The 15366-nt window shown below is 42.1% G+C and overlaps 2 protein-coding genes across 7 annotated transcripts in view; one reads left to right on the top strand and one right to left on the bottom strand.

The window, feature by feature from the left end:
• HADH (hydroxyacyl-CoA dehydrogenase) overlaps nucleotides 1–4952 on the top strand; it is a 31700-nt gene extending 26748 nt beyond the window's left edge. Inside the window, exons 7-8 of the mRNA XM_084855823.1 lie at nucleotides 343–459; nucleotides 2556–4952. Of these exons, the coding sequence (XP_084711949.1) occupies nucleotides 343–459; nucleotides 2556–2674 (236 nt within the window). The 3' untranslated portion in view covers nucleotides 2675–4952. The remainder of the gene's footprint in view (nucleotides 1–342; nucleotides 460–2555) is intronic.
• Nucleotides 4953–8563: 3611 nt separating this feature from the next.
• LEF1 (lymphoid enhancer binding factor 1) overlaps nucleotides 8564–15366 on the bottom strand; it is a 138402-nt gene continuing 131599 nt past the window's right edge. For 4 of the 6 annotated variants that reach the window (XM_084855825.1, XM_084855827.1, XM_084855830.1 and 1 more), the window contains one exon: nucleotides 8564–9719. Coding sequence is in view for 2 of the 6 variants with exons in the window: in XM_084855824.1 (XP_084711950.1) it covers nucleotides 9640–9719 (80 nt within the window). In the remaining 4 variants the exon portion in view is untranslated. The remainder of the gene's footprint in view (nucleotides 9720–15366) is intronic. The other 2 variants (XM_084855824.1, XM_084855828.1) reach the window with 1 other exon arrangement.

A 15366-nucleotide genomic window follows, 5' to 3' on the forward strand; every position in this document is an offset into this window, starting at 1 on the left:
TGCCCCTCTATTAGTGGCTGGGTGGAAACAGGAGACCGTCAAGCTCAAAACGATGATGCTGGTGCCTGTTGAACTGTGGTCATCAAAATGGGCTTTGGATACATATCTGGTCTCTGTTCAAAACCATTGTGAAGCCAAAATCCTTAATGTTGGTCTCTAGCTGGTGCATCATTGTCCAGTATCCACAAGCATGTCCTCAGTGGACACAGTCTTCTTGAAAGCTGCCACGTTTCTGAGTCTGTGAAGTGCTAATACCTCTATCACAAGCCGCACCAAGTATATGCCATAAAAGGGAGAATAGATGCTGAACGTTGTTCATCAGGTTGTCCACCTTTTCTCTAGGGGATGCATCAAAGGAAGATATTGACACTGCCATGAAGCTGGGGGCAGGCTATCCAATGGGCCCATTTGAACTCTTGGACTATGTTGGCTTGGATACCAGTAAATACATTATAGATGGTATGTATACTTTCCTGATTAGTTTAATCCGCTTTTCCTTATATCAAAAGAGAAATCCAAACCAGCACACACATTACAATAGATGCGTTGAGCTTTCCTGCTGCTCTTGCAAAGAGCCGTTGTGGTTTTGTGAACCTTCAGCTCCTTTTAACTCCATTTCCGTTTTCATTGGGAGGGAAAAGTGACCTCTTTCTTCTTGAATATCACAGAGGGTAGTCATTATTTCTTCTTTGTGTACCTGTCTCTGATAAAGAGTATGACAGCTACTCTGTCTATGGCGGCTTTTTCCACTGCCTGGAATTTGCATGGACAATGAGGAACTACAGTTCATTATGAGGATGTAGAGGTAATATGCCAGAACAATGTCTCTTTAAGGGAGACCTTTCAGGTACAGTCCAATGGGTTGCGCCCTCGCAAGAGAGAAGCCCCCAAACTCGGAGGCTTCTGTGTATCCAGTGCCCTTCCAGGCTGAAGCCAGCAGGGCAGGAGCAGCAGAGGTAACCTTCCCCTCCCCATCCTCTGATCATCGTGTTTTTTGCTAGATGGGCTTTTCCGCCCATCTAGCAATGGCTCTTCAGAGCGGGAGGGAAGGAGGCTGAAATAGCTTGTATCTGGGCCTCTCCGGCCTCCTCACTTCCCCATACACCAGAATGCCCCCTTTTCCCCCTCTCTGAGATTAATTTTTCTGATCTCAGAGGCCAGCCAGTGCAGTTCTTCCTGCACTTTTGAGAGGGCGGAGGTCAGATCTCTGGCTCCCCTTTCCGAGGTCAGAGCACTGTCTCTGACCTTGGAGGGGATGATCTCCACTCTCCTGTGGCCCCTCAGACAATGTCTAGGGGCCAAAGGATTGTTCCCACAGTGAATCATCATTCAGGGCCCTGGTACTCTTGAACTGTAGTCAGATGTGTATAGTGGTAACAGAACATGCCTGTCCATGCTTTATCTTCTATGAATGTTACTGTTGTCATGGTCATGAACCTCTTTCTGCCTGAGGACTGAATTTCATGTCAGCTTTCGGGGCTGCGTTCCAGTGGTGGGTGGGGCCAAAGCAGAAGGGGTGGGGCCCAAATACGAGCGTATTTTAGCTAAATGCGCCTCCTGCCAGTAACTAAGTCTTTGGAGAGGCATTTCCCTCTTTTAGAAGGGGAGAGGGAATGCACAAAGGCTAGGAAACCATCAAATGATTGGTGGTTGGGGAAAGGGGGGGTGTCCTGAGGAAGGCGGCGTGGTCATCTGCAGAACCTCCGAGGGGAGGATTTGGCCTCAGCCTGGGGTTCTGCAGCCCTGGCCTAGGATATATTATATGCAGTACTTCTAGAGGAAAATCTTGTGACCTAATTCACACCTGGGCAGTGGCCGGCCTAATAGATAGTATCTTTAAAATTAGTCCACAGACCATTTACAGTGGCTAGGGTAATGGTGTCGCCCTCCAGAGTTGGAGACCTGTATAACATCACTGGAGTCACTGACTGGGTTCACATAACACAACAACCCACACTCAAGGGTAGAATATGGGTTGAGTGGGTTGCTGTTGAACTGTGGGTTGTTGTTGAACTGTGGGTTAGCATGTTGTCTGACCATAGCCACACTAACAGACCATGGCTTGTTAACCATGAACAATCCACAGTTCACAACCCAACAACAAACCATGGGTTGTCTTCATGGGTTGTTCGCAGTTAACAAACCATGGGTTGTTAGCATGGCTGGGGTCAGACAGCACAGTAACGCAAGTTTCAGCAACAATCCATGGTTCAATGACAACCCACACTCAACCTTGAATGTAGGCTATTGTGTTGTTTGAACCCACCATCTCAAGCATAGATAGGCCCTGAAGATGCGTGCAGCAATTGCTGAAAGGAGAAGAGCTGGTTCTGTGCTGGATTTTCTGCATTTGAGTGCTGAACAGAATTGCAGTATTTAGTACTGGAATTCCTCTCTGGTCCCTTTGGGCAGGCATAGAAACTTGCTTTCTTGTCCAGTACAGAATACCCCTTGTAAATGAGGATCCTTGAGAAATACAGAAGCATCTGTGATAGGTTATCAAATTGAGTTTTTACATAATGGGCACCACTGTTCCTTTTTTCCTCTCTTGTCAGGGTGGCATTCATTACAGCCAGACAACCCTCTCTTTGCTCCAAGCCCAATGCTGGATCAACTGGTAGAGGAGAAGAAACTGGGAAAGAAGACTGGGGAAGGATTTTACAAACACAAATGAGCTTTGCAGTGTGCCATGATTTCCCTGCCTGTATAAGGATAACCCCCATGCCACTTGGTGTTTCCATGTCTTTCTTGGAGTGCTACTTAATCAGGGCCTTAAAAAAAAAAAAAAAGTCATCACTGTGCATTCTGATTGTAATGTCTCTAAGGCAATTGTTTTCCCTAGCTAATGACTTGTTCCCTTGAGATCTGCGATTCGGAGAGTTTTACACACTCAAGTGCCTTTCTTTAGGTTCAAGATGCTGTCTCAAGGACCAAATGGGGTCTGAGTTCATGCCTGTGTGACAACCTCTTAAACTGTCAGACCTTTTAATCCAAATAAAATAGTCCCAATATCATCTAGAAATGAATGCCTTGCTTTTACATTGACTTTTGTCCAGTAGGTGGCAGTATGACAACATTGCTTTGAATCTGTCACTGTTTCCATGTGATCCAGTAGCATTTTATTCAACACCCGCTTGCATGCATTGGTGTAAACTCCTATATTCTGTTGTCTTTGTTATAGGTATTCAGCGTTTAGCTTGCATGTGTGTATTACATTATATAAAATGGAGGTGGCACAGGTACGGAACAGCAGCAAGAGGACAGGAGGTATTGCGTTTTTTTCTTTTTTCTTTTTAAAAAGACATCCTTGTTAAGGAAACAGGTATGGAGAGGTCCTTCCAGTCCTAGCTTATTAATTTTAGTTTTCATTCATGTAAAATCCGCATAACTACTTGTGGCTACAACTCCAGTAAAACTACATACCAACGGCTTATTTTCCATTAAAAGTATTTAGGCTTCTTTCAAGTGAGAGAAGTGAAATAATTTAAACATGTTTTCCTTTATTAATATTCTGTTGCCATATTGGAATTACATATACTAGAGAGGCTAGTAGATTCAAGCGCTATAGCTCGTATTAGGTGAAAATTGCGGGGTGGGGTGAAAACCCTTAAAGATGCTTGAAGCAGTATGAATCTTGGACCAAACAAGCAGCTGCTACCAAGATATTTTCTTGTTAATTTGGAATAACAGTTAATGAGCTTATCCTTAAATATACATTCATAAGTGGGATCTAAGAAAATACACTTTACCAAGTATCGTGTCAAGCCTTCTACCACAAAAAAACCTGATGGCAAATTATTTTTATGCTTAGCTCACTATGTGGAACCCTTTGCCACCTCTTCTTCTTATGCATAAATGTGGTAACTTCATGGGACTAGATACTATATATCCTTTAGAACCTCAGGTGAGAAAAGCACAGGAGTATTGCAGAAATTACACATGAAGTTTAAGACTGCAATTTATGAGAACTTTTTTTCCCTGCAGGGTGATAGGTGGTGAGAATTGGATACAAAGATTGATAGCAAGTATGGCTGGTTTGGGATTTTAATGTTTTTCCGTGTACCTGGTTTCTTAAACTTAAGGATCTTGTAAGGAAGTGAGTTATTCACATAAGTGAAAGTACTTTGCATCAGTGGTGAACGCTTAAGATTTTTGTTCAAGGTAAACTAGAGTATACATTTCCCATATACATAAACAACATGTGGATGAGAAGTCCTGTACTGCCAAATCCCTTCCCAGTAGGATAAGCAACTTATCCCAGTAGGATAAGCTAATCTTACTTTCCCACTTCATGGAAGAATACTGGACTGGCAGACAAAAGGGAAGTTTGTTTTTTAATAAAGATCTTAGGGACAATAGGTAGGTCAGATAAATAGCTTTTATAGTAAAACATCCACTGATCTATGAGGCCAGTTAAATAGTTGTACTCTAGCAAATATTTCTAGATGCAGCATATGGGACTTGGTCTCAAACTAAGATTATCATTAGCAGGGGTAAAAGTTAGGGTGGCTTGGTCTATCTAGTTATATTGGGGTCTCAGTATTTAACCTTTTACTTGGACTAAACTAATACAAGGAAATACAATAGAAATATTTAGAAAATCCAGTTTTTAAATATTTTAATGAAAGAATATATTTACACACCACTAAATTGACTGCAGCACCATCCAGAACACCTCTGTTCTGTTGTGAGTTTGTTTGGCCCTCCTCTTGACCTGGGTGCTGAATAATTGTCCACAAAGAGCCATGCTTTGTTGTGAGGTGCTCAGTTATGGTAGGTCGATGGTGGTGGCCTTGTATCATCTGTGGGGACCCACCTTCTCTGAGTCAGAATTCCGCCCCTGGTAATTGGGGCACCCTTCAGACCCTAGACTGTCACAGATTAATTTTGATATAAAGCTCGTCTCCTTCCCCCCACCTCCACCGAGATGCTTAACATGATCATTGCAAACCTGAATCAGTTGCGTGAATGGTACTTTAGCACTGGGAATTGTGCGCACTTCCTCTCAGCATGCTTGGCTGCAATCGCCAGTGTGCATACCTGTTACAAATCCATGGGGCTTGCTTTTAGCGACACATGCTTAGAATGAAGGAGGCTAGTCTCTGGCAGCAACGTCTTTCCATGTCAGCACAGAATAATATTTTGTGCTTGGTGCAGGGCTGCTGTATATAGAGTCATCCCTTCCCCTATAAAATTTCGGCAGAGCCACATTTTTTCCTGCCAGCAACAGCCAATGAGGGGGAGCAAAACATGCAGTGTGATTTACCCATGCTGTGCTAAGTGTTTACAGGCGATGGGGTAGAGAACTTGACATGGGATTGCCATTTTTTTTGCACCAGCTGTATCTTGAGTATAAAGTCTAGTTCTGCCTTCAAAAGGGCAATCGTGTTCTCTATTACACTAGACCAGGGATGGGCAATTTGTGGCCATCCAGATGTTTTGGGCTACAACTCCCATCTGCATAGCCAATGGTGGGGGTTAATGGGATTTGTAGGCCATAAGTTGTCCGCCCCTACAATAGACAAAGATACTGTCTAAAGAAAAGTTCTTCAACACAGGAATAATGGATCTTCTGACTTCTCTCAGAGACACAGAGCACTCTTAAAAGAAAAAAAAAGCCAGCACTTCCTATGGTTTCAAAGTGATGCTAAAAAGACAGAACTACTGAATTTTTCAGTGTAAAACAAACGCAAACCTGATCTTTGTTTTGAAAAATCTAAGACTTCTATCTGCATTCCGGGACACTATCAGAGGGACGTCTAGCTGGTTGCATTCAATGCTAGTCAAAGTAACAGTAGGGCTTGCAAACGCATAATTATTAGTACAATGTTTTTATTAGAGCAGCTGTTTGTGTCCATGTTGGTTGTACCAAGTTTCTGCAAAAGATGTGTTGTATCAGTGCAATTGAATGCTGCTGCCAGATCTACAAAGGCATCATAGAATAGTAGGGTTGGAAGGTGCCTGCAAGACCATTGAGTCCAACCCCCTGCTCAATGCAGGAATCCAAGTCAGAGCATCCCCAACAGATGGCTGTCCAGCCTCGTCTTGAATGCCTCCAGTGTGGGAGAGCCCACCACCTCCCTAGGTAATTGGCTCCATTGTCGTATTGCTCCAACAGTCAGGAAGTTTCTCCTGTTGTTCAGCTGGAATCTGGCTTCCTGTCACTTGAGCCCATTGAGCCCAGAAAGGTTGCTGCATAAGGTGATAGCATCTTTCAAATTAAGGTGGAGTCTTAAAAGCCAGCAGTCTGTTCACTAAAGCTCAAGATGCTTAACTTGCTCAGCAGTCTGATAATCAGCTCATATTAACAAGGAAGCCTATGTCAGGATGGAGCCCAATATACAGACTTTGCAGGTCAGACAGTCACAGCAGGCAATCCTCAGTACTGTGCCACAGAGCCTTCCAATGGGTGTGGGGTGGGGGAAAGAAACAACAGTGGGCTCCATGCAAGTACTAGAGGGGAAAGGGGGCTGCTATTAGATACAGGCAGCAGTTTTCAGTCCTGCAAGGCATCCTTTTGTGAACTGTCCTAATTTGTGGTGTAACACTTGAATGCAAGTATAGGCACGGGCAGACTTTGCTGTTCATTATTCAAATGTCAACAGTTCCCCCCAAGATATGTAGCTGCAATAAGGTCAGAGGCTGAGAAAAGTGTCTACAGCCGTAAAAGGTTTGCTCTCAAACCAGAGAGGAACTGCCTGATGCTGTTTGCCACTGGGCAAGGTTAGAAGCAGGTAGGAGTGGGTGGAAGGACTATCAGAAGGCAGGTGATCAGCTTGCTCACACATGGCCTTGCACAAGTCAGATGTAGTTGAAAATGGGCCAGGATGTGGCAGCAGCAACATCAAGCACAGTTCTGTCCACAGCCCCTTTCTCCAGTAAAAACAAGCATATACTTCCTGCAGCCAAATTCCAGTCTACCACAGGTAAGCACTAGTAATTAACTTGTAGATGCAACGGGGTTGGTAAAAATAGGCCACCACAAAGTGTTAGTGCCATGCAATGCCTTACATGGTCTATTCCACGGCCACGAAACTGCTGTGCTTTCAGGTATCTAGATCACAGGTAGGCAACCTGGTGCCCTCCAGATGTTGGGCTTAGACATAGAATCATAGGTTTGGAAGGGGCTTACAAGACCATCGAGTCCAACCCCCTGCTCAGTGCAGGAAGCCTGATTCCCAGGCAGTCTCCCATCCAAGTGCTAACCACTTGGTTCAGCCTAGAACACAGCCAGCACTCTGCTGCAGCTGCACCTTGCAGTGGAAGGACGACTGCTAATGAAGGACAGACTGCCTGCAGCAAATATTATTTGTCATTTTTGATCTTCTCTTTGAGTAACCCCAAGGGTCCATTGAACATGGTTTGAACACTACTGCATTAGGTTATGTGTAGACAAGGAGCAGTTCTACATGAGGCTTTTATTGCATGCTCGTGATAGGTCACTCACGGAAGTTTGCGGGTCCCTTACATGATGTTGTCAACCTCCAGAGCGTCTCCTGTGCTTTTTGAGCTTTATCCTGCTTTTTTAAAGATTGGAGATAAGCTGGTAAGAAACGTGAATGCAAGATATTGGCAGTCTGTAATGATGGTGTTGCACTATAATACAGCCACTAGATGTGTTGGGCTACAACTCGCATAATCCCTGACCACTGGCCATGCTGGCTGGGGCTTATGGGAGTTGTAGTCCAACAGATCTGTAGGGCACCGGGTTGGCTACCCCTGATCTAGATGATGGCAGGTAGAGAGTTTGGGACAAGGACTCATTGTAGAAGAAGAAAACCGGCACTTCTCTTTACATGGGGCTCCATCAGTCAGGCATGAATTGAAGTTACTCTTACAAAGGTGTTAAGAGCTGATGGAATTTGTAAGGAATTAAAACCAATTGAACCAGGAAGTAAATTACGATTTTCCTCAACAATAAATTGTCTTATTTGTGCCACACAATGCTTTTAATACTACTTAAATATCACCTATTTGAGTCCTTTAGTTAGATATAAAAGACAACTAACTTACATTTCTTCCCACAAAAACCCAGACACGCACAAAGAATGCTTCTAGCTCAGTACATATTCTACATATGATGACCTCCAAAGAAATGCCTTTTTTCTCCCACAGTGAGACTATGAAAAGAAATGGCTTATCCATAACGTTGGTATTGTGCGAGAGAAATGTAAGCACACAGTAAAGTTGAACTCTTAAGCATACTTACTAGGAAATGTCACTGAACACAGTAACCACAAAGTGTATGTAGAATTGGATGGCATGAGATGCAAGACACAATCCAGAAGTTAATCCTATTAAAAGCAACAGAATGAAACATGTAGAATGAAAACCCATTTATGTTTAGTCAAAAGACCCACTTATTTAGTGGGTTCTCATTGCATGCATGTAAGGCTACGGCCTTAGTCATGACTAACTTAAGTTTCACGGATTTTGCTTGATTGACAATGAGCTTTAGCTGAATTGTGTCCACAAGATAGCAAAGCATACAGGACACAAAGAGCAAAAGTGCCACCAGATATTCTTCCGCAGGTGAAACATGTCGAATCAAACAACTCATCTTAGCCAGTCAAAAAGTATTTTGTCGTTTTATTACAAAGCTTTTATTTAAAAAACAAAACAAAATGCTCAGCACATTAACTCAAACTGGAATGACAAAATATATATCAGTTGACAATTTTTTGGCAAAGGCTGTGCCTCAACTATTTAAAAAAATGGGTACATCAATGCTCATTTCAACAACTGGCATAAAATCCCACTAAACAGGCTAACAAAAACAGATACAAATACAGAACAATTGAAGTAATAATAATTCAAGTGCTGGGCTTTTTTTTTTACAAGGAAATTCAGGATAGGTGAGTAGGAGAGCTCACTGCAGTCAGTCCTGATGAAATGTGGTGCCTTTACACATACAGAGTAAATGAAGTGGATCAACAGGACTAGTGACCAACTGATTGTTATGTTTAGTATTAGAGGATTCCATAGCACACATATACAATGAGGGATTGTTATGTTACAAATTGTTAACAAAAAAGCCACAGTTCTCCAAATAGTTTGTTCTTCCGCTGCAGGAAAAAATGGGAATTTCCTTTTATTTAAAAAAAACAAACAGTTTTTTAATGCTTCTTGAAAAGCTCAAAGACAATAAAAATGTACACCAAGGAAATAGCTAAGATATAAAAGCATTCAAGTTTTCTTTTTAGAAGCTGAGAATCCAAGTTTGATCCTTTTGCACCATTTAAATAAACTGGATTGTGCCTTCCTCAACAAATTAATTTTGTTCTTTCGGTGTGAAGGGTTAGGATGGGAGTTGCTGCTGGCTTACATCATTCGGTCGGCTGAAGCAAAACAAACACGGCAGAACTATTTTGTTGCTGACTCAGTATTGACAACATATGAGATACAAATGTAGGAGTGTAAGGCGGAGTGAAGATAAAAAGCTACTCTGCTGACTGGGGAAAGTTCTGAAATGCTCTTCTCTCTTATTGTGTCAGATTTGGGACTCTGTGATAGCGAAGGGGCTTGGCAGTGATTGTCTTTATGGTTCAGTGTCTTTAGCAGTGACATCAGGGTGAGTTTTGACATCCTAGACATACTCCTTAGTGGTGGTCTGTGCAGATGAAGGACATGCCTGGAGATTTAGCAAGCTTCCATTTCAAGGAGAGGCCCTGATGTCGCTGCCTTTGCTTTGCACGTTGAGAAAGCATTTCTCTTTCCACCTACAGGGGGAACAGTAAGGTGAAAAGCTTTAGTTTTTTTTTAAAAAAGCATCATGGCACTTCATTTATCATTCATTTGTTTGATTATAATACTACTAGTGAGCGTTTATATAATGTTTTAGAGTGTTAAAAGAGGTTCACATACATGATCTTGGTAACCCTAGTTACAACCATCCTATAAGGTAAGGGTGCAGAAATCTGGCCCTCCTGGTGTCCCAGTTCAGTTTCCCCAGATGGCCACACACACCCATTACCCTGGCCACCAATCTTTTGGCAATTTCTCAGCTTTTGTGCAGTTTTTTCCTTGTTCTAAAAGGTTGACATGGCTCTCCCAAAGCAGTAAGAGCTTTAAGCTAAAATATGCTGGCATATTTGGCCCTTCCCTTTTTCCTTTGGCTCCACCCCCTTTTGCCTTCGGTTGTACCCACCACTTGAAGGTGGCCCTCAAACGTGTCTGTGAAATGGAATTTGGCCCCTGGGCTGAAAGTAGTTCTGCTCCCCAGATGTAAGGCATGCCAGCATTAATACTGGATTGCAAATGTGGAAGCTGACAGTGCAGGGATTGCAAACCCTGCACTGCCAGCTAAACACAGACCTTCAGTTCGCACACCCCTCTGCACAGGTCACGTGCCTTACCAACCCCGCTCAAGTTTGATAATATTATTTATTCTGTTGATGGAACAAATCTTGCACAAGTTGGAAACAGAGAATGCCTTGATGCAAATGTCCTTGTTGTTGCAAGGTAACTGCCCACATTTGGTTCTGGCCCTGCCCAGTTCTGGCTCTAGTTACAGCACACCCATTGCTAGAATGAAGACAGATTTCAATGAAGGTAATGAGGAACTTGACAGGAAAAAGGTTCCCCACTCCTAGAACATAGGTTGCCTAAGACCTCCAAGTGAATTTACGACAGAGGCAATGCGATTTGAACCAGGGACATCCTTGTTCACAGTTGAGTCTTTTAGCCACAGTGCTATATGTTTAGCATTGGGTCCATATGTTTTGTTTCTCCAGTGGCTTCAGTTATGGGTCAGTAGACCAAGTACATTAGTAGACATCACTCTTAATGTGATGTTTCTTATTGTAGCTCATGTTAGAACACATATTCAAAGGAACCAAATTCCCTTGTGTTACCAAGCCATAGCATTTGATAATTATTTTCCATATTGGCCTCCAGTATTGGGGTAACAGGGATGGGATGCAAGGTATTCCCTTCCTACTTAAGTATAAATTATGTAGAGGTTCCCATATGCTTTTTTCAACTGTTTTGAGTATTGCTCCAGTTATAATTTTGAGGGTTTGATTCAAGCAAAAATTCTGATGTTTACAATGCCAAGTCCAGTTAATGTGTAGCACATCCCTTTTAGCACACCATGACCAAAACTAAACATGGAAGGATGTGCACAATGCAACTCTTGGCAGGCATGTTTGCATTTGTATTCTAGCTTATTTAAATTACAGAGTTGATGCACTGATGCCCCCCTCTCCACAAAGTACTAATCTAATTTTTTATATAGCTCATCAACATACATGGCACCCGTGAGATGATGGAGTGGGTTGCATGTGCAAGTAAACAAAAATGCTTCAGGAAAGTAAGTGAAATAGGAACACAGAACCTAAACTAATGTCTACTGCAACATTTACAGTTACAGGGTACATTTCCCCTTGCACTATATTCATACATGTGTAGAGGAAACTTACACCTGTTGCTTCACCAGGAGTCTGATTTTAGTTTATTGTTTGTTTCAGTTAAATCTGCCTGACCTTTTAAAAATCAAAGAAAAATGCCCCTTTCAACCGAGGTGGTCTGCCACAAACTAAACTAGTTCCTATTTCCTCATAAAACTCTCCTACCTCCCCCTTTTAAACCCCCTTTAGTTTCCTGCCTCTTTTTTAAAAAACTGCTCCAGAAGACATGGGGATCAAAGAGTCATGAAGACCTTTACTTTTCCAAGGATCCTGAAGGAGAGGCCAAGCAAAAAGCAAAGAAACACTCGAGAGCGAGAGGGAGAGAGCACCCTGCCGATTTATATTTACTTTGGGCCTTTTCATCCCAGATTTTCAAAGGTTTGGTCCAGGTTGCTCTTCCTGGGAAGGTTTTCCTCTCGGTCTTACATTAAAACATTCTGTTTCCTGTTGAGGAATGGCCTTGAGGCACCAAGCCAGTAGTTCACAGCAGCCTGATACAAGTACTGCGATTCAGAGTTACTCCCCATTACCAGCCAGGAATTTAGTCCTTGCTAGAGGAAATGAAATGCCCTTCTGTTGAGATGGTTCCCGTCTCTCTTCCCCCCACCCCACCCCCAGGAGGCTTCTCTTACCAGCAGCCTGTCTTTGAAGTGAGGAGGTTAAAATAATGTCCATGGCCTTGCTCCGATCCTCCTTTCTCGAAAGCGGAGCCTTATTATTATCATTTTCATTCAAAGTGCCACCCATAGCACTTCTGAGCTCACACTTTCATAACCACCTTTTGCCTCCCTCCCCTAGTTTCCTGCACCAGACCGAAAAAAAAGGGTGGCGCTAGAAATACAATTGTTTGTTAATTTTGACAGGCGGGTACCCAAGGTTCAAGGTTTCTGCCTCTGCTTTTGATTGCTTTTTTATTGGCTGTATTGGCTAGGGAATACTACACTGAATTCAGTAGCTATGCTGAGGTCCATGAACTAAAGTCTTTCACCTGCTATTAATGATGATGATGATAATAAATCCAAGCTTTTGCAAGCATGAGCTACAAACTGGAAGTTTCTTCCATCCCTACTAATAAGCTGATCAGAGTCTTAAAGGAACAGCTATGGTGTTGCCTTACAGATATAAAACAGGTCAAGCCAGGATTCTTTTCAAGAAACCACAGGTATGTGCTACAGAGACTGAAGACTTCCCACATCTAAGGCTTCACTGGAGGGCTACAGCTGAAGTCTCGCCAAACCAGGCATGCCCAAGCAAAGCCCAACCCGCAAGTGAAGTCGGCGCAATCAAAGACAGCAATTACAGTTCCCTGGCTGTGGTTCGGCTTCAAAGCAAAGCACTGCAAGTCACATTTTAGCATATGTGAAGCCTTGAGCCTGAGCCACAACAAGATCCCCAGTCCCTGCCATTCATGCTGTAGCACAGATCTGACTGCAGCAAAGAAATGAGGAACTGTTCCTCCAAAATAAAAAGAACGTTAAAAAAATGCTCCAGAGTTAAAAGATAACACTGAAATTTTGGCAGCAAGAAGGGTGCATAATTGGAGATTTGTGACATGCAGAGATCAGAAGCTGGATTTTAATTCCCCCCCACCCCAAAGAAGTGGCCAACAAGCTTTTGCCCTTTTCTGCACTGTACATTTTTAAAAGGGGTATGTGACTGAGCTGAAACACATTTACACAGCAGCACGGTTTTTAGTTATTTCAGTCGAATTTGCTCATAGGCTAACATTTATGGATGATTCAAAGTGGCAGGAGTGTGAATCAGAATCAACCTCTGCCATGGCAGGAATCTCATGACTGAAATCTCCTGAGATAAATGATCTTCCCTTTTACTCTAAAGCTTCTACCTAGAAGGAATGTATCTTTCCATTTCCACAGGCAATTTGTTTCGTTCTACATCACTTTTTATCGTTAAGGAATTATAATATACCTAATGTAAAATTCCAACCCAAGTCTGCTTTTTACATCCTAAACTTACTGATGATTGACATTTCCTTAAGTGTTGAAGTGAACATGGCCTACTCTTTTACATATTTGTGAAAAGCTACCTCTAATTTTCATTTAAATCTAAGCTCCATCTAACAGTTGCTTTCCAACATTTCCTCATTTGCCATGCATTCCTAAGCCATAACTGTTGATTACCTTTGAGTCCAGTTATCAGTTCCATTTCAGAGTTCTTAAACGCTGATGATCTCAACTCAGCACAATAGCTTAATAGCATCCAATGTTGTGGAACAACCGTTAAGTGCCTCATGTTGCATCTTATATTTCTGTCAAGACTATACAAAGATGACATTCTGCTGGTGCAGAGGATGTTGTGTCAGTGGAAACTAGGTTCTGAACTATGCATAAGGGGAGAATCCAACTAAGTTCTGCTTCCCCAACCATTTTCAGGAGAATGGGCCAGGTGCTCTGCTAGCACATGATCCACTAGTACAGTGTGCAACTGCTTGTGCAACTGAAATATTTGGCAGAGCTCTGCTAGAGCTATTTGAGTTTGTAGAACAATACCATTGGATACTGTCCCATGTACTACCAATCAAAAGACAGTGTGCAGTTATTCCATCTTTTCCACTTTAACAGATTTTCTGCGGTAAGAAAAAAGACAGTAGTAGTGGTAGGAAAACATGGGAGGGTTACTAATGGAAGATGACATCTGTACCCCTTGTAAAATTCCATGAATGAGGCAGGGTGATTTCACAATAAAAGCCTCTTATGGAATGACCCTTAAAACCAGTAGATCAAACAACTAAACTTCCAGTTACTTAATCTGGCGGGGCCAATTTTAATTAGTTGGGGCTCCAAAATCAGGAAAATGTTGTACGTTTTAGGCTATTTTAATTCTGGTGTATTACTCTAATGGAATAGAATGTATTAAAGATTGCCTTTCTTTAATCAGTTGGCAGTCCTAGTTTATTAAACAGGAAATGACATTTGTCTTACTTAGAAGTACAGACTGTCCCACCCTAAAGGTTTGATTTCATATATCCAGTTCATATCGAGAACTACTCCTTAGATTCTCCTTAGTGGTACCATCGAGGCTTCCCAGACTTCTCTCCATTTTGTATTTACACAAGGTTGTCTTACCAATATGGACCAGAACATCAGACAAAGTCACTATCAATACTTGTCATATTTTCTCATTACAAATTTTGGAGAGAAGCAGAATTTCAAATAATGCAACCCCATCCCCTATAACTGACCTGAATCAATTAAATCAAGTATTGCAAATAAACTGGTTTGTAAAGCTTCTTTTTTCTTTTCTTTTTTGTAACTGATGAGACTAAAAACTTTGGGCAACTTTTACTGTAAGGTTTCATGTTAAGCACGATCTGCCTTATACTTTGTTTTAACTAAACTTTATATCCCACCTTTCCACTCTATTTCTAGACCATCCAAGATAGCTCTTATAATAAAAGATATAAACACAATCATACAAATATTAAATCAATAATAGCACAGTAGACATGGCAGGTTAAAAGAAATCTAATGAGTCAAGAGAAATAATACAAAATCAGCCACTAGGCCGACCGTTTCCTGGGGAAAGTATTTTCAAAACCACATCTAAATGCAGGAACTGGCAGAAGAACTCTCAGAACCACTGCCTGTTATCTTTGAGAAATTGTGGAGGACAGGTGACCTGCCAGATGACTGGAGGACAGCTAATGTTGTCCCTATCTTCAAAAAGGGCAAAAAGGAGGAACTTGGGAACTACAGACCAGTCAGTCTGACATCAATCCCTGGGAAAATTCTGGAGCAGATGATCAAGCAATCAATCTGTAAGCACCTTGAAAACAATGCAGTGATTACTTGAAGCCAACATGGATTGGTCAAGAATAAATCCTGCCAGAATAATCTCATCTCATTTTTTGATCAGGTAACCTCCCTTGTGGACTGTGGGAATGCTGTAGACATAATATACCTCAACTTCAGCAAAGCTTTCGACAAAGTGCCCCATG

The sequence above is a fragment of the Heloderma suspectum genome, chromosome 5 (genome assembly GCF_057233095.1).
Source record: "Heloderma suspectum isolate Gila_16-S chromosome 5, 16-S_ref, whole genome shotgun sequence".
Taxonomy (NCBI): Eukaryota; Metazoa; Chordata; class Lepidosauria; order Squamata; family Helodermatidae; genus Heloderma; species Heloderma suspectum.